Source organism: Syngnathus acus, chromosome 16 (genome assembly GCF_901709675.1).
Source record: "Syngnathus acus chromosome 16, fSynAcu1.2, whole genome shotgun sequence".
Taxonomy (NCBI): Eukaryota; Metazoa; Chordata; class Actinopteri; order Syngnathiformes; family Syngnathidae; genus Syngnathus; species Syngnathus acus.
The window spans coordinates 10505730-10531993 of NC_051101.1; the positions used below are offsets into that span (position 1 = coordinate 10505730).

The 26264-nt window shown below is 43.0% G+C and overlaps 3 protein-coding genes across 5 annotated transcripts in view; 2 read left to right on the forward strand and 1 right to left on the reverse strand.

The window, feature by feature from the left end:
• The first annotated feature begins 2311 nt into the window (after positions 1–2311).
• LOC119136159 (probable serine carboxypeptidase CPVL) lies at positions 2312–5308 on the forward strand. Of its 2 annotated transcripts, none has more exons than XM_037274447.1 (13): positions 2312–2430; positions 2565–2746; positions 2818–2939; positions 3042–3162; positions 3222–3280; positions 3342–3421; positions 3511–3577; positions 3639–3761; positions 3828–3959; positions 4040–4138; positions 4244–4417; positions 4495–4676; positions 4739–5308. In XM_037274447.1, exons 1-13 carry the CDS (start codon positions 2426–2428, stop codon positions 4800–4802), a joined length of 1410 nt encoding a protein of 469 aa, XP_037130342.1. In that variant the 5' UTR covers positions 2312–2425; the 3' UTR covers positions 4803–5308. The 2 variants fall into 2 exon arrangements, with proteins under 2 accessions (XP_037130342.1, XP_037130343.1); XM_037274448.1 differs by having other exon boundaries at positions 4495–4669; positions 4731–5308.
• A 6994-nt stretch (positions 5309–12302) lies between these two features.
• LOC119136313 (probable serine carboxypeptidase CPVL) lies at positions 12303–15293 on the forward strand. The gene is made up of 13 exons (XM_037274688.1): positions 12303–12421; positions 12557–12738; positions 12810–12931; positions 13034–13154; positions 13214–13272; positions 13334–13413; positions 13489–13555; positions 13616–13738; positions 13805–13936; positions 14027–14125; positions 14229–14402; positions 14479–14661; positions 14724–15293. Exons 1-13 carry the CDS (start codon positions 12417–12419, stop codon positions 14820–14822), a joined length of 1446 nt encoding a protein of 481 aa, XP_037130583.1. The 5' UTR covers positions 12303–12416; the 3' UTR covers positions 14823–15293.
• Positions 15294–17314: 2021 nt separating this feature from the next.
• The window catches only part of creb5b (cAMP responsive element binding protein 5b), a 36621-nt gene continuing 27671 nt past the window's right edge, over positions 17315–26264 (reverse strand). For both annotated transcript variants that reach the window (XM_037274430.1, XM_037274429.1), the window contains exons 8-11: positions 21839–22201; positions 20311–20538; positions 19787–19895; positions 17315–19048 (exon numbers count right to left, since the gene is read on the reverse strand). In XM_037274430.1, the coding sequence (XP_037130325.1) occupies positions 18894–19048; positions 19787–19895; positions 20311–20538; positions 21839–22201 (855 nt within the window). In that variant the 3' untranslated portion in view covers positions 17315–18893. The remainder of the gene's footprint in view (positions 19049–19786; positions 19896–20310; positions 20539–21838; positions 22202–26264) is intronic.

Genomic DNA, 26264 nt, shown 5'->3' on the forward strand with positions numbered 1-26264 from the left:
CAAGAAAACATGCAAAATGATATGAAATCAAATTTCCGGGTGCAATCATTTGAGCGAAACAGAAAAGAAGAAGTCACCTCACTTGGTTACAGACACGGTGACCGAACGCATTTTTTTTTCTTCAGAAGGACCCAGACGCAATTAAGTTGAAATGCAGCTCCTTGCACTTCAGATGGAAAGTCCTCCTCCTGTCATTTGCCGATGCAGCAGGAAGACAATGTGGACGAACGAGAGCTCAGCCGATTCTGGTCGTTTACAACAACCACGTGAGGCTCATGCTGCAAATCACCAACAGCGGCAGGGAATGCGAGCAACGGCGACCCGCGCTGGCAGTGACTTTGAGTGTGAAAGTCTTTTCCTCAGCCTTTCCACTTTTGGGTGTCATGGTGACCTTGTACTTGGCCTCGTCCGTCAAGCTGAGTGGTCCGATAGTCAGGTCTCCGTTCTTAGGGTTAAAATGGATCTTCTCTTTTTTGTAAAGTGCCCCTTCGGTGAGTTTCCAAGTGTCTAGAGGTGTTCCCAACACGGTGTTTGTCGGTTTTGGATTTGCTGGGTCTGGCTTAACGTCGGCCTTCTTTGTCTCGACGGGTTTTTCGTCTGATGATTGGTTGTCTATGGCCTCGCCGTTTCCCTCCTTTTTTTCCTCGTTGGTTCCCACTTCGTCGGCTTCCTTCTTTTCTCCCTCGTCGGCTTTGTCCGTTGGTTTCGCGGCTTCGTCTTTGACCTCTTGAGTAAGTGATTGTCTCTCTCCTTGGTTTTGATGGATGATTGCACCCTGCTTATTGTTTGAGCCGGGATCACCAATGAGAGTTTGGGGACCACTAGCTTCTGAAGCAGTCTTGTCTTTGATGGCGTAGGAGAGAATCCGGCCGTCGCCGATTATTACCCATACGATATTTGTGTAGTCGTCCAGCGTTGCCTTCCCGGTGGCCAGGGTGACATTTCCACCTACTTTGCCATTGACTTGAATCTCAGCTGTACTGCGCTTCCAAACGTGAACCTTCTTGGCATCAGCTCGCGGACGGAACATCAGGAGCGCCCACATCAGCCAAGCCATCTTTCTGGTTAGCACTCTTCTGCCCATTAGGGAACCAAGGAAGACAAGGTACAAAAAAAAGGTGCAACAACGACAAGCTCCGCGAGAGAGAGAGAGCGAGTACTCAGCCGACGGGACTATGTGCCACACTGAACCAACAGAGCTCAGGCGTAGTATATACCCCCAACGCTCGGCCTTCAAAGCAAACGACATCGGCCCTTTGGAAACGACAAGGCGCTTGGAAATGTCATACACGCATCATCGCAAAGACGCAAAGGGGATCAAACGCAAAGCTTTGAGACGAAGAAGACACCTGCTGACGCATTACGAAACCAGCAACTTGACAGGACGGGGACTCCGTGTGCTAACCAAAGACGATGTTTGGGGAAACACTAGCACAATTCATTGGAACCTCTCATTAAAGTTCAAATACGAATTCACAAGAAAGCCGACACTTTCCACACGAATGAATTGTTTCTTTCACAAGCCTTTTACCATACTAAATCTATTCAGATTGAGACAAAATAACGACTGTTGATCTTTGAGCACCTGCAAAGAAACACATTAAAAGCAAGCCACACTTATCAGTGGCTGCTGTTAAATACTGGAATAAAAATAAAAAATAAACTGATGAAGAGCCTTTTGAAACAAAAATACAATGCGTCGCATTCCATATGAAATCTATGGTGACTTGTGCTTTGAAATCTCGTGTTGTCTACAATACAGGGTCGTGACTGGGCTGTTGGTGTGTGCAAATGTTGACAGCGGCACCTCGCTAACCGTATCATAGGCAATGGATCTCATAAGCTGGGTGACTCCAAAACTCCCAAAATTGATTAACTTGTTACTGTTGCATTCAAATCAAATTGTCCAACTCAGTCCATTTTTTCCCCATTCGAATCAACATGTTACCAAACTTCCAGTTGAATTATCGAAATTGCTGTATTCAAATCAAATTATATATATATATTTTTTTTTTTCCTTGAATGGGACTTGATAAGCAGAATTGCTTCAACCTGTCAACCTTTTCGACAAGTCATGTATGATATAGTATCAAATGAAATGGTAAGGGATGTATGTTGATGTATTTGCCCAAATAAAAATAAGTAAAATAAATTAAAAATTAAATAAAGGGAAAAAAATGGCTGCTTGAGTCAAAAAGGCAACGCTTGATACCGTGATACAAAGAAACAGATTGGCCTTTGCCACATCGATAAAGCCCAAATTTGGTGTCAAGTACTTATGAAAGTCCTGCGAGGAAGCATTTCCGGGAACGAAACATTGCCGATCACGTGGTTCTTTAACGATCACGTGAGGTTGCTTTAGGTTTTGATCATGTGACTCGGTCTCCACTTTTACGCGATTGACTGTCTTGTTGAAAAGAAAAACATGAGGTGAGTTTTAACCCACATTTTGACATCATTTAATTCCACCGACATTTTTTTTTTTTTTTTTAAATCGTTTAATTTCAACACCACGCGTTTGAGCGTGTCGTTTAACATTTGCACGGACTTGTAAACACTGACAGAGCTTGGCTCGAGACCGTGGGTGTCCTGTTCCTACTCTGGACCGCTCACGTTCCAGTCCAAACTCGCCGATGCTCGTCCTTTTTCTGCCGAAAGTCACTTAATGTCAGCAGCCTCAACGGTGTGGATCCCGGAGCTCCTCTCTTTCTCACCCCTTACCTGGAGAAGGGTGCCATTGACGAAGGTAGATTGTGTCTATATCGTTTCGTCTATCGACAATGCGATATATATATATATATTGTTTGTTTGCTCCAGCCAGGAAATTAAGTGCAGTTGGGGAGCTGCCTGGCCAAAACGTGAAGAGTTATGCCGGCTACCTGACTGTCAACAAGAAATACAACAGTAACCTCTTCTTCTGGTTCTTCCCCGCACTCCTGGTAAATTCCTTTCACTCCAAGCATTCTTACTTGAGCCATAAAAATCTTGCTACATAACAAACCACAAGATGGTGCTGAAGTTGTTTTGGGTGACTCTTCCAGCCATCCAGCCATGATGGAAAGGCCCCGATTCTGCTGTGGCTGCAAGGGGGCCCTGGAGGGACCTCTATGTTTGGCCTCTTTGTGGAACATGGACCTTATGTGGTTTCCAAAAACATGACAGGTAAGAAAAAGCATATAACTTTGGCAAGTGTCTGTTCAATAACTTTTGTGCGATTGCAGTGAACCTGAGGGACTACGCCTGGACCTTGAAATATTCCGTTTTATACGTTGACAATCCAGTAGGTGGCATATTTGGATTTTTGCACTCGATAGAACATTTCAAATTGTTTTTTGTTTCAGGTCGGGACAGGTTTCAGCTTCACCGACGACGACCGCGGTTATGCACAGAATCAGGATGACGTTGGCAGAGATCTGTACAGGTGCAACATTTATTCCGTGACTGTCATTTTCTCACTTTGATTTATTTCCCCCCCCCCCCCCCCCCCCCCCCATTCTGTCGCTTTCCAAGTGCTTTGATCCAGTTCTTCCAACTCTTTCCCGAGTATCAGTCCAACGACTTCTATGCAACCGGAGAGGTAAGTTTGGCTTTTTGAAATCAGTTTCATCCAACAATAATAAAACCGTGCGTCTCTGCAGTCGTACGCGGGGAAATACGTTCCGGCCATCTCTTATTACATCCATAAAAACAACCCCACGGCCAAGGTCAAAATCAACTTCAAGGGCATGGCCATCGGTGACGGCCTGTGCGACCCCGAAGTGGTGCGTAGCTGCCGACGCGAGAGTCACAAGTCTTCCACGGGAATGTGACATTCTCATATCTGTCAGATGCTGGGTGGCTACGGTGAGTTTTTGTACCAGACGGGCATGATCGACGAAGTTCAGAAAGACTACGTCAACAAACAGACCGACTTGGGTGTGGTGCTCATCCAGCAGCAGAAGTGGGTTGAGGCTTTCAAGGTACCTCGTGAAAGGAACTACTCAAATAAGGATATTCAGATTTGTGTTTTTTTTTTTTAATCATTCCTTTGTCCTGTCAGGTTTTTGACAGCTTGCTGAATGGTGACTTGGCGCCGTATCCTTCCTTCTTCCAGAACGCAACAGGCTGCACCAACTATTTCAACTACATGTTATGTCAGGTACACGGAAATATTTGTCATCAAAACAATAATGATTTTTAAATACACAGGTGTCCCTAATGAAGCGTCCACTGCATTTCCATATTTGTGAATGTTTTACGTCAGGAACCCGAAGACCAGGAGTACTTTTCCACCTTCGTGACGCTCCCTCAGGTGCGGCGTGCCATCCACGTTGGCAAACTTGAATTCCACGACGGCTCGCAGGTGGAGAAGCACCTGATGCAGGATGTGATGAAGAGCATCAAGCCCTGGCTGGGCGTGCTCATGGACCACTACAAAGTCAGGACTCCAACAAAACTGATGAATGATTTGAAGAGTTGTGTATTTTGAGACCATCTGTCCTCCTTCACACGCAGGTTTTGATCTACAGCGGTCAGCTGGACGTGATCGTGGCGGCTCCTTTGACCGAACGGTTCCTGCCCACCGTCAACTGGACCGGCGCGGATGACTATAAGACGGCGCCACGCTTTCATTGGAAGCTTCAGCCCGGCGATACGGAGGTGGCCGGTTACGTAAGACAAGTGGGGAGTTCAACCAGGTGAGCTCATGACCCGGGAGTGGATAAGTACTCAATTTAAAAAGAGACTTTTTATCACGCAGGTCATCATCAGAGGCGGCGGACATATTTTGCCTTACGACCAGCCGGCGAGGTCTTTTGACATGATTGACAGATTTCTATCAACGCGAGGCTGGGCATGAAGAATTCACACAATCACCCGCTTTGATGAGCGTATGTAAATCAGGTTCATTTTATTGTTGCTGTAATTACTGGATTTGAACACGGCATTCTTTTTTATGTCATTATCGGGCATCAATGACAATGACTTTTGATCTGTATGGCTGCAAAGTTTGTTTTCTGAATGTTTTTTTTTTAAGCATTGCACTCTTATGGATTATTTTCAATGACAGGGCTCAAAATGCCTTTTAACTATGATCATTTCTGTTTTCAAATCGTTGCTGCTCACTAATAGTGATTATCCAAAATGAAATTGTACAACACTCATATCAGCCTGCCTTTGGGGTTAATAATGCGGTTTTAATATGGCACCATAACAGTATTGAATGTTATTTCCTTCTCAAAACAAAATTTGCTTTTAACTTGATTTGCCTTAAAATAAAAGGCTATTTTAAATAAACACGTGTCATAGAATAAAGTAATACATACAAACATCTGTTTCGAGGATTGTATTGACGTGCAAAGTGTAGTAACAACAATGCCCACCAGGGGGCAGTGTGCGCACATGTTCACAAAATGATTCACTCCGCTTCTAGTACTAATCATGACAATCATGATCTTGAAAGTAATACTAATTCTGGTATTTGTAATTTATGCCTGTGCACAATGAAAATGAAACTCATAAATTTAATCAGTGGTTTAAAGAAGTGGTCCCCAACCTTTTTTGCTCCACGGACCGGTTACGTGTCAGAAATATTTTCGCGGACCGGCCTTTACATAAATAATACATTTATAATAAATATATGAACACGATGGAATAAAATGATACGACTGGCATAAAAACAAATATAAACAACATGAAAATAAAACTCACCATTACGTTGAATCAGTGGGAGCACTCAGCTTGTTTCTCAGAATCGAGCTGGTCCAATCTAGGCGTAATCGGAGACAATGCCCTTCTTGTTCACGTCTTTTTCTTTCAAACAATTCCGAAGGTTTGTCTTTTAATGCAGGATGCTTGGTCTCCATGTGCCGAAGCAGTTTGGAAAGCTTCATTGCCTCGTTAGCTAGCCTGTCACCACTCGGCGCATCACTTGTGGCGATAAATCCATATTAATATATGGATTCCAGAAATTGTGGCGATAAATCCATATATTAAGTAGGATTCCAGAAATTAAATGCATCTTTCCTTTTCTTAGAAGTCGTAGCTTCTTCATCTTCCGTCTCCTCATTGGGTTGTTTTCCCTTTCCGAAGAAGCTTTCCAAACATCTCTGTTTCTTGCTAATTTTTTTGCTAGCTTCGCGGGCTCGACAGGTGTGGCATGTCACGTGACCGGAACGAGCGTCTTGACCGAATTAACCTGTGTCAAGAGACACAGATGCGCCGACGGAAGTAATTGAGAGAGAATCGCCAAATGTTTTATATTTTTCAAAATAAATTCTTACTCATTTTTGCTAGCTTTGCGGACTCGACTGGGGGAAACATGTCACGTGACCGGGACGAGCATCTTGACCTGAATTGATCGTCGATAAAAAAAAAAAAATATATATATATATATATATATATAATGTATAATATATATACATATATATATATATATGTATATTTATTTGTTTATTTTTTATTTTATTTTTTTCTGTGCGGCTTGGTGGCCCGGTACCAATTGATCCACGGACCGGTACTGGTCCGCGCCCCGGTGGTTGGGGACCTCTGGTTTAAAGCACATAATTGCAAATCATTGAACTGTTCAGACTCTATGAATAAGCAGTTGTGTCGCAAAGATCGACTGAGCTCATTTTGTTTTGCACTTCCCCAGTGATGAAATCATTTGAAGCGAGTCGTTTGGCTGCCTGTTGCTGAGCAAGTGCTTTATTTTCAGAATGTAACTGCAGCGATAATGTTGAACATCTGTACAAAACAAGCCGACGTGGGGACAGAAAATGTACAAAGTTATGCAAGCAAGGGTCAGTTTATGACATATAAACAACCTATGTAAGCGCTGAAATGAGCCTCGACGTATGACAAAAGGCAACAAGTGCTGTATGCAAATTAGACGCATCGCCGACGAGTTCTTCTACAGTCGCATGGGCTCATTAAAATAATAATCATGTTTACTCGAGTGGCAAAGAGCATATTTGATGAATGAAGATAACAGGCCTGCATTTTTGGGACCTGTGGGTGTATAATATAGACTCAGTAAAGTGCAACTATAAAAATAAAAAATTCTCTAAAAAATGTGAAAAATATCATATGAGTTTCAAAATCTAAATTTTCCAGATTTTTCAGATATGCACAGATAGTGTTAGAAAAAAACCACAAACACTGCCACAAAGGGGAGCGGAGAGTGTGTAAATATTTTCCAGGCTGTTAGCAATTTAGCAATGATTCATTGGCCCATTGAGCAACTGCGGTGACAGAGACTCTCCACGCTTTGCTTTCTAGCTCCAGATACATCCAAAATGATGAATAGAATTGAGGAATATTGTGAATATATCTATATTAATCTTTCAGTCAGTAGACTTGACACCACTTTTAAATTTGATAATTTATCGTTACAATGCCGGGAATGTGATTTAAAAAAAACAAGATATGAGCAATCAAAATAGTACAAAAAGGTCAGAATGTTTGTTATTAGCTACGCAGCTGAGGAATGCGTCCAGTCATCCTGCAAGGTTCAACGTTATCATTTCCTCCATGGACGCCGTGTTCTTGAAAAACTCACTTCACATTATAAGCTGCTAAAATCATGTGACTGTTACTACAAAGAGCTTTGTAGAAGAACCAAGCTATTGTGTGTGTGTATCTCAGCAGTAGGGAGACCATCTGTTGTATGATGACCCAAGTCCAAAAAAAAAAAAAAATGCACCGAAGCCTTGGTGTCGATTCGAGCCGGCAGGTACGACCTACCACATTTCGATAGCCTCTGTGCTAACTGTACAATCCCGGTAATGTACAAATTCAGTTTCACACGATCCTCAACGGAAAGGAGGAAAAATATGAGTGGAAAGACTTTTGAGGTGACCACCAGTATTTAGCAGGCGCATGTGCTGCGGGGTGTTGAGCAGAACACTTCGGATTTCATTCCATCTCTTTAAACGATGTTGTCATTCACATCCTGAAGCTCACAGTATTTTTTCTTTCTCTTTACTCCATCACATAATTTCTCTCTTGAGAGCCATGTGGGAAATGGAGCATTGTCGTGTGCATGCTCCTGTTTGTATCGATGCCAACAACATTTGGGATTATGCAGTTTGAAATAAACAGCTCTCACCTAAGACTGTGCATATTCCATGGCACTCTTGTTTTCACCGAGACAGGGTGTCGCGTTTTATTCAACCGTACTCGCAACGAGCTGGCGAGACAGAGTGAGCCAAACACGCATTTCTTTTGCAGCCAGAACAGACGGCCTGATTTGGGTCAGCAAACAGCACCAGCCAGGATTCATTTTGCCGCGTGGTGGAGATTATTCAAATGTTGAGTCTGCCTGCCAAAAAGCTCGACTTGAAAATAATCATACCCTTGCGACAACCACTCCATCGCTGGCGGCAACGCAGCTAGTAACCTCTGATAATTACGCCGAGTGGTAATGACAGCCCTCGAAATGAAAAGTGTTTCCTTCTAAAGCAAGCAAGGCAGGAGTCCAAAAAGTAAAACGTGTATCAAAGTGGCTGCTTTCTGAGGTCCACGCATAAATAATAATGCTGCCTAAAACATGTTATAACTCAAGTTATGTCAACAGGTAATGACGGATTGTCCCACCTACTGGGCACCGCATCAGGAAAATGTGACTCTGGCGCAGGCCAAAATACTTATTTCAATATACAACGGAATCTCGGTCCATAAATTTCATCGGGTGCAGAAACGTTTGTAAACTGAGTTAACGTTTCCTATTGAAATGAATGGAAATGCAATTATTCCGTTCCAACCTCCAAACAGTGGTAGCGATATTTCGGTATTTCTAATACTTTGGTTAAATTATTTAAAAACTAGATTTAGATCTTGATAGAACATTCCAAATTGCCTTTTGGTTTTTGTTTCAGGTCAGGACAGGTTTCATTATACAAGATGCACTATGTCACTGTATTGTGTGGCATATTTGGGTTTTCACAACCCCAGAGAACTTCCAAGCATGGAAAGTGAAGTGCACTTGCCAAACATGAGCATTGCTTGCAGCCCACCACCAAGTGGGAAACTATGAATGTGATTGGTCCCAATTTAGCATGAGCATGCATGTATGCACAAATAAGACAGGTTATAAGGAAGACATTTCATGTGCTACCATACTCTATGTACAAATGTAAGACGGTGCATTTCAACTCTTACCAGATGACACGGACGAACCAGAGAGGCTTGAATTACTCGACGCTGCCATCTCGTCCCCTCCTCTCCTTCACTGCCGCTCAGCCAAGGTGCGCTCCCGGCAGCAGCAACCTCCTACCCGGCGGTGCTTCCATGACGCTCGGCTTGGACCTGACCGGACCGGACGCAGTCTTCTTTTTCTATGAATGAGCCAGCCGATCAAATCCTCGGAGCGCGCACGGTCGCCGATGAGTGGCGCAAGAAACGAACAAATGTAGGCTTCCCCCCCCCCCCCGTTCTTCTTCTTAAGGGGAGAGACGTACCGCCTCCTCCACCACGAGAAGGTCCAGCGAACGTGGCTCACATGTCTACAGGTTGCCGATGCAAACGTACGGCAGCAGGCAGCCTGCTGCCTCCATGTGCCTCCCTTCCCTTCCTTCCAGGAGGCTCGCAGCGTATAAACACACTTGGCCGCCGCAGAAGCTCAGACGCGCCTTCTTAAAGTGAAAGTTGCACTTGCTGCACAGGAAGAAAAAAATAAAAAGGAGCCACCATCAAATTAGAAAAACAAATTACTTTACGACCCAATTGGACTAAGTATTCATATCGCGTCCAATTGAAATGTCATTTTCGGTCGACCTCATTAAAAACGATCTCAGATCGAAGGGGTAATCGCGCCATCTAGTGGCCCTAGTTTTGCGTCGCATCTGATGACGTCACGGGGGCTAACAACTCCCAAATAAGTGCCGGCCCCATCAAATAAGCGGAATGCGGATTTGCACGCATAAAGATTTTATTCCAAGCATTGAACAAAGTATTTTAATTTGGATTGCTCTCCAGCAAAATCAAGCAATTACGCACACATTAAAGGTCAAGAAAACATGCAAAATGATATGAAATCAAATTTCCGGGTGCAATCATTTGAGCGAAACAGAAAAGAAGAAGTCACCTCACTTGGTTACAGACACGGTGACCGAACGCATTTTTTTTCTTCAGAAGGACCCAGACGCAATTAAGTTGAAATGCAGCTCCTTGCACTTCAGATGGAAAGTCCTCCTCCTGTCATTTGCCGATGCAGCAGGAAGACAATGTGGACGAACGAGAGCTCAGCCGATTCTGGTCGTTTACAACAACCACGTGAGGCTCATGCTGCAAATCACCAACAGCGGCAGGGAATGCGAGCAACGGCGACCCGCGCTGGCAGTGACTTTGAGTGTGAAAGTCTTTTCCTCAGCCTTTCCACTTTTGGGTGTCATGGTGACCTTGTACTTGGCCTCGTCCGTCAAGCTGAGTGGTCCGATAGTCAGGTCTCCGTTCTTAGGGTTAAAATGGATCTTCTCTTTTTTGTAAAGTGCCCCTTCGGTGAGTTTCCAAGTGTCTAGAGGTGTTCCCAACACGGTGTTTGTCGGTTTTGGATTTGCTGGGTCTGGCTTAACGTCGGCCTTCTTTGTCTCGACGGGTTTTTCGTCTGATGATTGGTTGTCTATGGCGTCGCTGTTTCCCTCCTTTTTATCATCGGTGGTTCCCACTTCGTCGGCTTCCTTCTTTTCGTTCTCGCCGGTTTTGTCCGTTTGTTTCGTGGCTTCGTCTTTGACCTCTTGAGTAAGTGATTGTCTCTCTCCTTGGTTTTGATGGATGATTGCACCCTGCTTATTGTTTGAGCCGGGATCACCAATGAGAGTTTGGGGACCACTAGCTTCTGAAGCAGTCTTGTCTTTGATGGCGTAGGAGAGAATCCGGCCGTCGCCGATTATTACCCATACGATATTTGTGTAGTCGTCCAGCGTTGCCTTCCCGGTGGCCAGGGTGACATTTCCACCTACTTTGCCATTGACTTGAATCTCAGCTGTACTGCGCTTCCAAACGTGAACCTTCTTGGCATCAGCTCGCGGACGGAACATCAGGAGCGCCCACATCAGCCAAGCCATCTTTCTGGTTAGCACTCTTCTGCCCATTAGGGAACCAAGGAAGACAAGGTACAAAAAAAAGGTGCAACAACGACAAGCTCCGCGAGAGAGAGAGAGCGAGTACTCAGCCGACGGGACTATGTGCCACACTGAACCAACAGAGCTCAGGCGTAGTATATACCCCCAACGCTCGGCCTTCAAAGCAAACGACATCGGCCCTTTGGAAACGACAAGGCGCTTGGAAATGTCATACACGCATCATCGCAAAGACGCAAAGGGGATCAAACGCAAAGCTTTGAGACGAAGAAGACACCTGCTGACGCATTACGAAACCAGCAACTTGACAGGACGGGGACTCCGTGTGCTAACCAAAGACGATGTTTGGGGAAACACTAGCACAATTCATTGGAACCTCTCATTAAAGTTCAAATACGAATTCACAAGAAAGCCGACACTTTCCACACGAATGAATTGTTTCTTTCACAAGCCTTTTACCATACTAAATCTATTCAGATTGAGACAAAATAACGACTGTTGATCTTTGAGCACCTGCAAAGAAACACATTAAAAAGCAAGCCACACTTATCAGTGGCTGCTGTTAAATACTGGAATAAAAATAAAAAATAAACTGATGAAGAGCCTTTTGAAACAAAAATACAATGCGTCGCATTCCATATGAAATCTATGGTGACTTGTGCTTTGAAATCTCGTGTTGTCTACAATACAGGGTCGTGACTGGGCTGTTGGTGTGTGCAAATGTTGACAGCGGCACCTCGCTAACCGTATCATAGGCAATGGATCTCATAAGCTGGGTGACTCCAAAACTCCCAAAATTGATTAACTTGTTACTGTTGCATTCAAATCAAATTGTCCAACTCAGTCCATTTTTTCCCCATTCGAATCAACATGTTACCAAACTTCCAGTTGAATTATCGAAATTGCTGTATTCAAATCAAATTATATATATATATATTTTTTTTTTTCCTTGAATGGGACTTGATAAGCAGAATTGCTTCAACCTGTCAACCTTTTCGACAAGTCATGTATGATATAGTATCAAATGAAATGGTAAGGGATGTATGTTGATGTATTTGCCCAAATAAAAAATAAGTAAAATAAATTAAAAATTAAATAAAAGGGAAAAAAAATGGCTGCTTGAGTCAAAAAGGCAACGCTTGATACCGTGATACAAAGAAACAGATTGGCCTTTGCCACATCGATAAAGCCCAAATTTGGTGTCAAGTACTTATGAAAGTCCTGCGAGGAAGCATTTCCGGGAACGAAACATTGCCGATCACGTGGTTCTTTAACGATCACGTGAGGTTGCTTTAGGTTTTGATCATGTGACTCGGTCTCCACTTTTACGCGATTGACTGTCTTGTTGAAAAGAAAAACATGAGGTGAGTTTTAACCCACATTTTGACATCATTTAATTCCACCGACATTTTTTTTTTTTTTTTTTAAATCGTTTAATTTCAACACCACGCGTTTGAGCGTGTCGTTTAACATTTGCACGGACTTGTAAACACTGACAGAGCTTGGCTCGAGACCGTGGGTGTCCTGTTCCTACTCTGGACCGCTCACGTTCCAGTCCAAACTCGCCGATGCTCGTCCTTTTTCTGCCGAAAGTCACTTAATGTCAGCAGCCTCAACGGTGTGGATCCCGGAGCTCCTCTCTTTCTCACCCCTTACCTGGAGAAGGGTGCCATTGACGAAGGTAGATTGTGTCTATATCGTTTCGTCTAGCGACAATGCGATATATATATATATATTGTTTGTTTGCTCCAGCCAGGAAATTAAGTGCAGTTGGGGAGCTGCCTGGCCAAAACGTGAAGAGTTATGCCGGCTACCTGACTGTCAACAAGAAATACAACAGTAACCTCTTCTTCTGGTTCTTCCCCGCACTCCTGGTAAATTCCTTTCACTCCAAGCATTCTTACTTGAGCCATAAAAATCTTGCTACATAACAAACCACAAGATGGTGCTGAAGTTGTTTTGGGTGACTCTTCCAGCCATCCAGCCATGATGGAAAGGCCCCGATTCTGCTGTGGCTGCAAGGGGGCCCTGGAGGGACCTCTATGTTTGGCCTCTTTGTGGAACATGGACCTTATGTGGTTTCCAAAAACATGACAGGTAAGAAAAAGCATATAACTTTGGCAAGTGTCTGTTCAATAACTTTTGTGCGATTGCAGTGAATCTGAGGGACTACGCCTGGACCTTGAAATATTCCGTTTTATACGTTGACAATCCAGTAGGTGGCATATTTGGATTTTTGCACTCGATAGAACATTTCAAATTGTTTTTTGTTTCAGGTCGGGACAGGTTTCAGCTTCACCGACGACGACCGCGGTTATGCACAGAATCAGGATGACGTTGGCAGAGATCTGTACAGGTGCAACATTTATTCCGTGACTGTCATTTTCTCACTTTGATTAATTTTTTTCCCCCCATTCTGTCGCTTTCCAAGTGCTTTGATCCAGTTCTTCCAACTCTTTCCCGAGTATCAGTCCAATGACTTCTATGCAACCGGAGAGGTAAGTTTGGCTCTTGAAATCAGTTTCACCCAACAACAATAAAACCGTGTCTCTCTGCAGTCGTACGCGGGGAAATACGTTCCGGCCATCTCTTATTACATCCATAAAAACAACCCCACGGCCAAGGTCAAAATCAACTTCAAGGGCATGGCCATCGGTGACGGCCTGTGCGACCCCGAAGTGGTGCGTAGCTGCCGACGCGAGAGTCACAAGTCTTCCACGGGAATGTGACATACTCATATCTGTCAGATGCTGGGTGGCTACGGTGAGTTTTTGTACCAGACGGGCATGATCGACGAAGTTCAGAAAGACTACGTCAACAAACAGACCGACTTGGGTGTGGTGCTCATCCAGCAGCAGAAGTGGGTTGAGGCTTTCAAGGTACCTCGTGAAAGGAACTACTCAAATAAGGATATTCAGATTTATGTTTGGAGTCCATGTTTTTTTTTAATCATTCCTTTGTCCTGTCAGGTTTTTGACAGCTTGCTGAATGGTGACTTGGCGCCGTATCCTTCCTTCTTCCAGAACGCAACAGGCTGCACCAACTATTTCAACTACATGTTATGTCAGGTACACGGAAATATTTGTCATCAAAACTAATGATTTTTAAATACACAGGTGTCCCTAATGAAGCGTCCACTGCATTTCCATATTTGTGAATGTTTTACGTCAGGAACCCGAAGACCAGGAGTACTTTTCCACCTTCGTGACGCTCCCTCAGGTGCGGCGTGCCATCCACGTTGGCAAACTTGAATTCCACGACGGCTCGCAGGTGGAGAAGCACCTGATGCAGGATGTGATGAAGAGCATCAAGCCCTGGCTGGGCGTGCTCATGGACCACTACAAAGTCAGGACTCCAACAAAACTGATGAATGATTTGAAGAGTTGTGTATTTTGAGACCATCTGTCCTCTTCGCACGCAGGTTTTGATCTACAGCGGTCAGCTGGACGTGATCGTGGCGGCTCCTTTGACCGAACGGTTCCTGCCCACCGTCAACTGGACCGGCGCGGATGACTATAAGACGGCGCCACGCTTTCATTGGAAGCTTCAGCCCGGCGATACGGAGGTGGCCGGTTACGTAAGACAAGTGGGGGAGTTCAACCAGGTGAGCTCATGACCCGGGAGTGGATAAGTACTCAATTTAAAAAGAGACTTTTTATCACGCAGGTCATCATCAGAGGCGGCGGACATATTTTGCCTTACGACCAGCCGGCGAGGTCTTTTGACATGATTGACAGATTTCTATCAACGCGAGGCTGGGCATGAAGAATTCACACAATCACCCGCTTTGATGAGCGTATGTAAATCAGGTTCATTTTATTGTTGCTGTAATTACTGGATTTGAACACGGCATTCTTTTTTATGTCATTATCGGGCATCAATGACAATGACTTTTGATCTGTATGGCTGCAAAGTTTGTTTTCTGAATGTTTTTTTTTTAAGCATTGCACTCTTATGGATTATTTTCAATGACAGGGCTCAAAATGCCTTTTAACTATGATCATTTTTGTTTTCAAATCGTTGCTGCTCACTAATAGTGATTATCCAAAATGAAATTGTACAACACTCATATCAGCCTGCCTTTGGGGTTAATAATGCGGTTTTAATATGGCACCATAACAGTATTGAATGTTATTTCCTTCTCAAAACAAAATTTGCTTTTAACTTGATTTGCCTTAAAATAAAAGGCTATTTTAAATAAACACGTGTCATAGAATAAAGTAATACATACAAACATCTGTTTCGAGGATTGTATTGACGTGCAAAGTGTAGTAACAACAATGCCCACCAGGGGGCAGCGTGCGCACATGTTCACAAAATGATTCACTCCGCTTCTAGTACTAATCATGACAATCATGATCTTGAAAGTAATACTAATTCTGGTATTTGTAATTTATGCCTGTGCACAATGAAAATGAAACTCATAAATTTAATCAGTGGTTTAAAGAAGTGGTCCCCAACCTTTTTTGCTCCACGGACCGGTTACGTGTCAGAAATATTTTCGCGGACCGGCCTTTACATAAATAATACATTTATAATAAATATATGAACACGATGGAATAAAATGATACGACTGGCATAAAAACAAATATAAACAACATAAAAATAAAACTCACCATTACGTTGAATCAGTGGGAGCACTCAGCTTGTTTCTCAGAATCGAGCTGGTCCAATCTAGGCGTAATCGGAGACAATGCCCTTCTTGTTCACGTCTTTTTCTTTCAAACAATTCCGAAGGTTTGTCTTTTAATGCAGGATGCTTGGTCGCCATGTGCCGAAGCAGTTTGGAACGCTTCATTGCCTCGTTAGCTAGCCTGTCACCACTCGGCGCATCACTTGTGGCGATAAATCCATATTAATATATGGATTCCAGAAATTAAATGCATCTTTCCTTTTCTTAGAAGTCGTAGCTTCTTCATCTTCCGTCTCCTCAGTGGGTTGTTTTCCCTTTCCGAAGAAGCTTTCCAAACATCTCTGTTTCTTGCTAATTTTTTTGCTAGCTTCGCGGGCTCGACAGGTGTGGCATGTCACGTGACCGGAACGAGCGTCTTGACCGAATTAACCTGTGTCAAGAGACACAGATGCGCCGACGGAAGTAATTGAGAGAGAATCGCCAAATGTTTTATATTTTTCAAAATAAATTCTTACTCATTTTTGCTAGCTTTGCGGACTCGAATGGGGGAAACATGTCACGTGACCGGGACGAGCGTCTTGACCTGAATTAATTGATTGTCGATAAAAAAAAGAAAAGAAATATATATATATATATATATATATTTATTTATTTTTTCTGTGCGGCATGGTGGCCCGGTACCAATTGATCCACGGACCGGTACTGGTCCGCGCCCCGGGGGTTGGGGACCTCTGGTTTAAAGCACATAATTGCAAATCATTGAACTGTTCAGACTCTATGAATAAGCAGTTGTGTCGCAAAGATCGACTGAGCTCATTTTGTTTTGCACTTCCCCAGTGATGAAATCAATTGAAGCGAGTCGTTTAGCTGCCTGTTGCTGAGCAAGTGCTTTATTTTCAGAATGTAACTGCAGCGATAATGTTGAACATCTGTACAAAACAAGCCGACGTGGGGACAGAAAATGTACAAAGTTATGCAAGCAAGGGTCAGTTTATGATGTATAAACAACCTATGTAAGCGCTGAAATGAGCCTCGACGTATGACAAAAGGCAACAAGTGCTGTATGCAAACATTATTTACACACATGTGGCATACATGTATTCCCTTCAAAAAGAAAGGTAGTTGCATTACATGTACATGATTATAGAAATTCATAGTCTTATGTACAATATTTATAGTTTACAATTATACAAGTATTAACGCATAAGAATTATTCTTGTACGCATATTTTTTTTTTCTGCATATAAAGCAACACTTTTTTTCCTGAACTTCATCAGAGTGCAGGGGTGGGCAACCTACATCCCGTGGGCCACATATGGCCCGTGAGCAGAGGCGTAGCCAAGCCGGGGCGAGCCGGGGCGGCGCCCCGGTTAGGACTCCCTGCGCCCCGGTTGAAAAAAATCGAGCTTTTTCGATTCTTCATTTTCATGACGTTTTTTTCTTTCGGTCTTGCGCGAATGTGCTTGCGCTATTCTATGTGCGCGATGTTATCCATTCACCGTTTGCCTCCCGGACCCGGATGTTGTTTTAGCGATCAGCGAACGGCGTGGGTGATGTTCGATTTTTTTTCCTGTGGGCGTGCGCCCCTACTGGAAAAATTCCTGGCTACGCCTCTGCCCGTGAGAACATTTCATACAACCCGCCATGCAAGTCCAAATTAAAATCTGCCATGGTATTCCAAAAAAAAAGACTAACAAATGCTGATAATATATCAAAATGAACTTGTAAGATTTTCTTTTAGTATTGCCCTGAGGACTAAAACTAGAAAGGTTCCACACCCATAGTGACATCTTGTAACCCGGACCACGGCCCAGTTTGAGAACCACTGGTGTAATCATCAAGACGTGGGAATTCAAAATTGAAATCAAGCCCTTTTCTCAGGAGGAACTTCCCTCCTGCATTTAAATGCTACTGCACAAAGTTAAGACGTGAGGCGAGCGGAATTTTGCTTTACGAGTACATTTTCTTCAACTGAGACCCAAAGACGTTTCTCAAAAAGAGGGGGGGGGGGTGTCAGTGAGCATGACCCCGTTTAATATGGCTATTCTTACCCTCAAAGTGCATAGACAGCTCTGCTTCACCTTTTACTGTACAACACAGTGCTTTAGGGCGCTCGCCTCGACATTCCTGGTCACAAAGTGGAAGAAACGTTCCCGTTTCCTCGGTATGTCGCCGTTGAGTTAAAAAGAGAGAAGAAAAAAAAAGGCCTGAGAAAGATTAATGAAGAAGAAATCTAAGACAAAAGCCAATAAGAGGCAAAACTATCGATAACCTGAAATAGATATGAGTGAAGAAGAAAATAAAATAACCAAGGCACATTGGGAAATCACTGCCATAAATTGCTCCTCTTTAGGAAAAAAGAAAAAAATCAGTTATGGATTACAGAGATGCTCTCTGACGAGGACATGCGTTTTACTATCCTTTTGCGGATTTGATCCGACCTTCCATGCAAGTCTAAAAACGAATAAAACCTCAGAGGAGTTATCAAAATTCAAAAATAAAAAGTGCATTTGTTTGATCGTCGTATCATAAACTTATCATGGGCCTCGGCGGACATTTCTATCGGAAAAGGCTTCCCCGCCCTTAAGTTAAAGCTTCGGGTGGTCCTGGAGGAGATTGTTGTGATTTTAAAGCTGCCTCGCCGCTCTCATCATTTTACATCATCCACATCGCTTGTCCCTCGAGCGCTATGCTACGACAATAACGACGAAGTTCATACAAATCTTTAAGACTGGCAGTAATGAGGTTAACAGTCGTAAGGTTGTGAAGCTACAGCCCGTAATGCTTTATGTGTTTTTAGGAGAATTTAGTAGCTTTTTTTTGTACGAAAAAAATGAATAGAAAATAAAATAAGAGATGAAAGCCTCCAGTCTTTTCCCTCTTGTTCCCTACATGAATGCTTTGGTCCATTTTGTACCGGAAGAAAAAAAAAAAAATCCATAGCATTGTTGCTGACATATTAAAAGCAAATGTTAAAAAAAAAAAATAGGCAACATACCATCAAACATACACATTATAGGGTTTATAAAAATACATAGCATGGCTACTGTAAAAAGAAGAGCCTTGGAGGCTTTTTGAGGTTTTTCTTGATGGGGGGGGGCAATGTGTGCAGCTGGAGAGCCTCAGAAAGCAGAGGTGGGTTGGGCTGAAGGGAGGTATGGGGGTGGGGGTGACCACCGGGGCTGGACAGTCTTTCTGCTCCCCTAGCGGATGGGGTTAATGTCTGTCCGGCTGTTGGCTTGTCCGTGCATAACGCCGCCCCCTACAGTTGTGGTGGAGGTGGTGATGGTGTTGTGCTGAATGACCTGCTGCTGCGTGCAAGCTGGAGATGGACTTCCGGCCGGACTGCTCTCTGGACCTGAGGACACATCACCAGGGATGGTAAATTGGGGCCCGGATGATTAATTAGCCGGAGCAAGTTAATTGGCTGATAATAGCTCTTTGAAAATCAGCAAAACCCATCCCAAAAATTTTTTTTTCCAATTTTGTAAGTGCAAAAAATAAAAATTAAATTAAATTCAAATAAAATTAAATGAATAAATTGACCAATAATAATTGGCCGATTTTTTTTTTTTTTTTTTTTTTTTTAAGACATTACAACATCAGAAAATGCTAATGACATTGAATACAGTCTAAAAACCAGATAAAATCACTCCAAATGCCTCACAATGAACAGATAACACCAAACTCCAAAATGGAATCACTTAGCTTTGTACACACGCCAGCTGACATTAAACGTGTGGACGTGTGTGCACAACTTAAGCCTCATTGATGAACGTCTCGCCCAGTCTGGGAGGAGGCGCTCTCCTTTACAAAAGAAACATTCAGCCAGGACGGATATGAGCCTGACTTTCCTCGCTGGGAAGCACACAAGGGAGGCTTCGCTATCCTAATTATGTCTCGTATCCCTATCAAAGGGGAGGGGCTCTGACGTCACGCTGGGAAACAAAATGGAGCTCATCATGTAGTTGTCAAAAATGGCATTTCTTCATTTGTTGTTGACAAAATGAAATCTCTCCATGGCAGCGCTATGAACACTGAAGGACTAAAGTATGTGTTTGGTGTGAGTTTGTGTGTGTGTGTTTGGGTGACTCACTGAGGTAACCTTGGGACTCTTTTTGCATAGTGGTGATGGGACAGTCCTTGTGTGTGAGGAGGAGCTGCTTGAGCTGGGTCACCTCGTTCTTTAGCATGGTCACTTCATTCTGTAATTAAAAATAATAAAATGAATCATGAAAAAAGTCAATTGAAAGACTGTGCAAGGTTTGTAATATTTAGATACCGTATTTTCCGCACTATAAGGTGCACCTAAAAACCTCCAATTTTCTCAAAAGCCGACAGTGCGCCTTATAATCAGGTGCGCCTTATATATGGACCAATATTGAGCCACTACAGCAGGCGTGTCCAAAGTCCGGCCCGTGGGCCAAATGTATATATCTTATATATGGACAAAGTTTTAAAATGGGCCATTCATTGAAGGTGCGCCTTATAATCCGGTGCGTCTTATATATGGACAAAGTTTTAAAGTGGGCCATTCATTGAAAGTGCGCCTTATAATCCGGTGCGCCTTATAGTGCGGAAAATACGGTAATCCATCTTTCTATTGGTTGATTTTTCTACCTGAAGCTGCATGTTGGTCTGCGTGAGTTCTTCGGCTTTCTTCTCTAACGACATGACCCAGACTTTCCTCTTTTGTCTACATCGCGTCGCCGCCGCTCGATTCCGTTCCAGAAACTTCCGCCGACGTTCATCCGGATCTTCGTCCACTACGCGCCTGCGCCGGCCGCCGCTGGGGGGCGGGGAATGAAGCGTCTGCGTCGGCTGCATATGTTGGGTAGCGGGAGACATCTGAAACATGGAAAAGGGGCAGGTAGGGGAGGGGGGGGAGAGGGTTAATCATAACCCAGCTCTCTAATGAGACAGTTTACGTCTGCCAACTTGCAACCACAGACGCAATCTTTGTGACACAGCTGGAAAACATCCAGACACCTGACTGCCCCAGCCACCCTGCTGCTCTCCAAAAACACAAACAAGCGTCCATACATTACCCCCAAAGCTATTTCAAGTGTGCCAAGTGGCCACAAAACAACATCTGCTTCAACAAGTGAGTGACTGGGCTAATTCTTCGAACTGCTAGTTAAAGAGGTGTCAGGCACTTTTCCACCACCCACTTCTACTCACACTAACGCCGGCAGACACAAGTGTTGGTGGACGGACGGATCTTGACATAAACCTGGCAAGGTCAACCGTTTGCAGTTTGGACCATTAGCATTTTTATGAGAAGCACGGAAAAACACAAATCGCTTTAATGCATGCCGAGCGGACATCAAAAGTGTTCTTTTAATGCATTAATGGCGCATTCGGAGAGTACAGACTCGGATCATTTGATGCAGGAATGGTCCATCATGGCAAAAGGGCATCAGACAATGCAAGGACAAAGTGACCGGAATCAAATTATTATAAATGTTGTGAGCCGCACTTGCATACTACAAGCTAATGTCCTTCCCGGAAGGTGTTAGCCAAGGGTGTCAAACTCATTTCAACAAGTCAACAATTTTCTAATTTATTTTGTAATTGGGATCATATTTTTTTTGCAATATCTCACTGTTATTAAAAGGAAAGACAATTTTGATTTTTGGTATTTTAACAAGAAATATTGAGTTGACATTATTTTGCTTTTGCGGGCCACATAAAATGATGTGGCGGGCCGGATCTGGCCCCTGGGCCTTGAGTTTGACACCTCAGAGTTTGATTCCCTCTTTGCATTTGTGTAAACGGAGGTGGAGCAACATTTCCACAAAACAAATTTACAATCATTCAAATTCATTTCCTGACCTTTTGAGCTGTACTAAAAGGATAACAATAAGACAAGAAGCTCTATGACACTAAGGCGGTAACAATTTCGCAATGCAAAACAGTAGGGTGAAAAAATTATTTGCCTTCAGGGATGAAAGAAAAACAGCTGTAAACACTAATTAAAATAAACTAAAATAAAAAATCGACAGGAAAGAAAAATGAACTAAAATGAAAAACCCTGATACAGAGCAGACAGGAATAAGTGGTCAATACTACTCCAGTGCAGTAGGTGGCAGTGTGCAATGGAAAGTAGCTGCCAAGTACCCAAGTGAAGTGATTGAGAATGTCTTACCTGTGAAGCGGAGTGCATCTGAGGATGTGGCGAAGTCTGGTGCGGGTGCCCGGGATGAAGGTGGGCATTGTGGGAGTTGTGATGGGGGTTGTGCCCCTGCGGGTGATGGTGGCCACCCTGACCGTGGCCCTGGCCGTGGCCCTGGTTGTGACCCTGGCTGTGGTGGTGATGGCCGTGGTGCTGCTGGTACGCGTGGGGAGGTGCTTGGAGGTGCTGGTGAGGGTGCGAGTGAGAGTGCGAGTGCATGTGATGGTGGTTGACTTGCTCCTGCCGCGACGACATCATCTCCATCATGTGACCCATGGAGTTCATGTTTCCGTTGGCGATGGCGCCGGGATGGTGTGAAAGTGCAGCTTTCAGCCTCTGAGTGCATAGAAGGAGCACAAAGCGTTCGATCAACAATTAATCCATCAATTGTCTTTACGAAATTGATTCTGAATTAATCAATTGATGCAAAATCGGAGTGCAGTACTTGATTAACACCAAAAGGGGCACTGTTGAGTCACTTTTTGCAAAATACTAAGTGTGTGGCTACTTTCTAAATTGAAGACAATTTTCTTGATCTGTTTTTTTTTTTAATGTGCGGTTTAGGGCCTAGTGGAAATCAGGTTGCCCCAGGCAATTGTCTGTGTTTGCCGAATGCTAAGTACTGTGCGCCCGTGCTTACTTTTGGAAGGTAAATAGAATTAGCAGACAGGCTAGTCAAGTTATGCAAGCGGAACATGTCTACTTGATATTTCTATCACACTTTACTATTTTTTTCACCTCAATTTAATTTGAAAATAATAAAAAAATAAATAGATATCCAAATAATTGATTGATAATCCTCCCCGATCGTTTAGTAGATTTAGTCTTGGGAATATTTTCCAAAAGTAAATCATTAAAAGCTTATAGAAACTGATATGTTTTATCATAGTGATTACTAACAGTTATGATAGCTACATGCACCGGCTAGATAAGATGATGAATAGCTCCATAAATCTATATGTCTAGGGAACAAATCAAAGCACTTAGTCTGTCCTCTGTCTCCCCTTCAGTCCTGTCATTCTCCCTCTTTACATTCCCCGATTGCCCATTCCACATCTTGCCTCTTCATATTCCTAATAACCTCCTTCTGTGGGGGTGTGTGTGTGCGTTTATGAGATGAGCTCTCTGGCAAGGTGCAAGTCTCACACTGTTGACCCAGCAGGAGGTTTGTTGCCTTAAGCGTGTGGTCTACTTAGCCCTGACAGACGTGGCGGTTCTTCTCGCTACAAATTCGAGGTGCTCTTAAGTTGTTTGTGTTTACCCGTTTTCCTCAAGAGACTGTTTTTCCGGGCACGGCATGAAGACCAGATAATTCATAAACACGCAAGCGGCCAGTGTGCCACAAGGGTTGAAATGTTACAGACCAAGCCAGACAAAATGTCTGCCTGATGTTCACGGGTCCGAGCTGTTTAGTTTAACGTGATGCATAAATGCATTTGGATTCTGTTTGATTTTTTTTTTTTTTAAATAATGAAAGACTTGGATGTGAGGCGACTACCATGAATGGTGCACTTTTCATTTGTGAACTCCCTTCCCCCTTCCTCCCAGCTGCTGTCAGTAAGTCCGTGGAGCGTCCAGGGCTCCATATCTTTTAACAACCTCTACATTCATGATTCCCACAGGGAACGTCATCCAGCTGGTCTGGATCACAATACTTAGACGCGACCGGAGCGCACCATCAGCTCGCCCTCTCCTCTCTCACACCAGCTGAAAAGCTTTTTACCAGACAAGAAAAAAAAAAAGGCCACTATTACATTCTTTTCTGACCTTGATTTCAAACTATTCTCAGAATCCCCAAATTATGCATGGTAGTATCTATTTGAGAGAAAGCAGGATTGTGAAATGATGACCTTGTCAAGCCTGTTTTGGCTGAGTATACTTTCAGTTTGTCATACGAGAGATGCCTGACATAGCGGCAAAGACCTCGTGGGTTGTTTTTTTTTCACGATTCCGATCGCATCGATTTAAAAATTCGGCTCCTGGTAGCTCGTTCACGTCAGTAGTTCAACTCTCTGTTGAGACCATTGAGGTTCAAATAGCATAAAGGCCACGCTAACACACAGCATGCAGCCTTAGGCCTGCAGCTGTTAAAAAAAAAAAAGTTGCTTTTACAATACAATTAAATCCATAAATTATTCCTTGCAGGAAAATGCAGGAAAGCCAATTTTCACATGATCTAAACTTAAAATATTTCGCTGAATTAGCCAACTTAAAAATTCACTCAACTTTTTTTTTTTAAATACATTCTAAGAAGACACAACTACAAAGCGATTGATCATGCAACTAAAACAGAAAATGGATCATATCAAGCTTACGGACATCCATCACGTTCAGCGGTGTCGACGGGGACATGGTCCGCCTATCACGGGATGAATTCTGAGGATGACAGTCGTCACAAAACACATTCCCTTCAACCTTCAACTTGTCACTCAGCGCCAGGGAGGTGAGTCCCGCCCCTCTTGTGTACGAGGAAACCAATCAGACACAAGTGCAAGTCTCCGAGTCACGTTGGGTTATCACTAGAAATAACACACAAAATGGCTATCAGGCCAATGGGACAGCATGATAGCAGGATGTAGCCGGTATGAGAAGGTGGAGGGGAGATTAGATGTCTCCTTCTAACACATACGCCATCAAACCAAAAACAGTGGGAGCACTTTTATCGGTGTCTTTGATTGAAGTCCGGCTGGCAGTTTTGTAGATGAGTTTGCAAACAGACCATTTTTAAAAAAAAAACATTTTTAATAAAAAGTGGATATTTATAATTAATTTGACAATAATTTGATATTTTGCCACTCGACTGAAAATGACCACATTTGTTGGGGCTCAGGTAACAACCAATCACAGCTAAGCTTGCAAATGTCACATGACCAAACACTGAAAACATTTATTTGACCACTTTGCAGTACATTTTCCTGATATTATTATTTTTTAACTTTACAAAAGAGAGAAAAATCATTTATTTGACCATTTTACAGTATTACTTTATTATTTATTATTTTTTATTATATTATATTATTATTTTTATTATTATTTTTTAACTTTACAAAAGAGAGAAAAATCCGCATATTTTTTTAGCAATTTTTTTATTACTGGTGGCAGTTGTAAATATCAGGCGGCCTGCTAAAACTTAGCCAAAAGTGGAAACAAAATTCCTATCCACAACCACAGCAAGCAAACTATAGGACGCAAGTAAAGTGATGATAAGCAATCTAAAACACCATCATCAGCTAACACATGGTTGCGTTTTGCCAGACTGTACTAAGTGCCCCAACTGAGCCGCCACATGCATTTTACTTTAATAACACATACAGTACTGTCCATTTCTACAGCGTAGCTATAGAGAACAGTCATTAAATAAGCACAGGTGTTAGCCTGTAGGGTTCTGTAGAACTGAACTAAAAAGCTATATTTAAGATGGTGTTCATGGAACAATTTTGCAAAAATGTGGGCCAATAATGCAGTAAATAAAATTTAGTACATTCCATTTAATGACATTGCTGGATATTTATACAAAGTGAAATTTTATGTATATTATTTATTACCTAAAAAATACATATTTTTGCTGTATTTGGGGTGGGGGTGGCTGGAATGGATTATTGGAATTTCCATTTATTTCACGAAGAAAAGATGATTGCACTCTTATCTCAAAGCATCACTGTACTTCAAAATGAAAATGAAGGTTACAATAGCAGGAAACAATTCATGCATTCCCCCGTATCAGGTTGAACCGGAGTACTTGAAATAACAAAAGTGAAACGAAAGCGTACTAAGACGATGCAGAGGAATGACTTTAATGCCAAATGAGGTCAAATCAGTTTTCTAAAAGGTTGCTTTATTCTAATAGAAACTTTTTTTTTAACAAACCTCAAAAACTATTCAAAGATTCATTACGAAAATGTGGAAAATACTAAAAAGTAAATTATCTGGCCTGGCACATGGGGAGTGGGTCCGAGCATATTTCAGGGGGGGTGGGCAGTGCCCCCACCGAACCACCCTGTAGCTCCACCAGTGGCTTTATTATTGCTTATTTAAAAAGTCAATTTTTGGACAATGACAAAAACTTTCACTCCATCTTTAAAAAGAGCCAGGGACGCTTTTAAAAACTCCGTTTCATTGTCGATGAAATACTCCATGTGAATCGTCAGCCATTTTTTTTGTCCAGGGGGTATGTCTAGTTTCTACTCCAGACCTTTGCCCCTTGATCTCTCCACTTTCTCTTTTTAGACCTTTCCCTTTTATGTGTTTTCAGGGCGACCAGGGGATGGGCCATTAATGATATTTATTAATGGCCACTTCCTCTTTGACACAGGGTTGCTTTGACTGATGTCCTGTGAGTGCTCAGGGCACCTTCCAAGAACGCACCCGGGCTACCACTCGACAAATGACTTCATATCTA

Excerpts from the sequence above, each read along its gene's own strand:
- LOC119136159 (XM_037274448.1), top strand. Across the intron at positions 2,940-3,041 it reads GGTTCTTCCCCGCACTCCTG|CCATCCAGCCATGATGGAAA; the intron begins GTAAATTCCTTT and ends TGACTCTTCCAG. Across the intron at positions 3,960-4,039 it reads AGTGGGTTGAGGCTTTCAAG|GTTTTTGACAGCTTGCTGAA; the intron begins GTACCTCGTGAA and ends TTGTCCTGTCAG.
- LOC119136313 (XM_037274688.1), top strand. Across the intron at positions 13,155-13,213 it reads GGTTTCCAAAAACATGACAG|TGAATCTGAGGGACTACGCC; the intron begins GTAAGAAAAAGC and ends GTGCGATTGCAG. Across the intron at positions 13,739-13,804 it reads GCCTGTGCGACCCCGAAGTG|ATGCTGGGTGGCTACGGTGA; the intron begins GTGCGTAGCTGC and ends CATATCTGTCAG.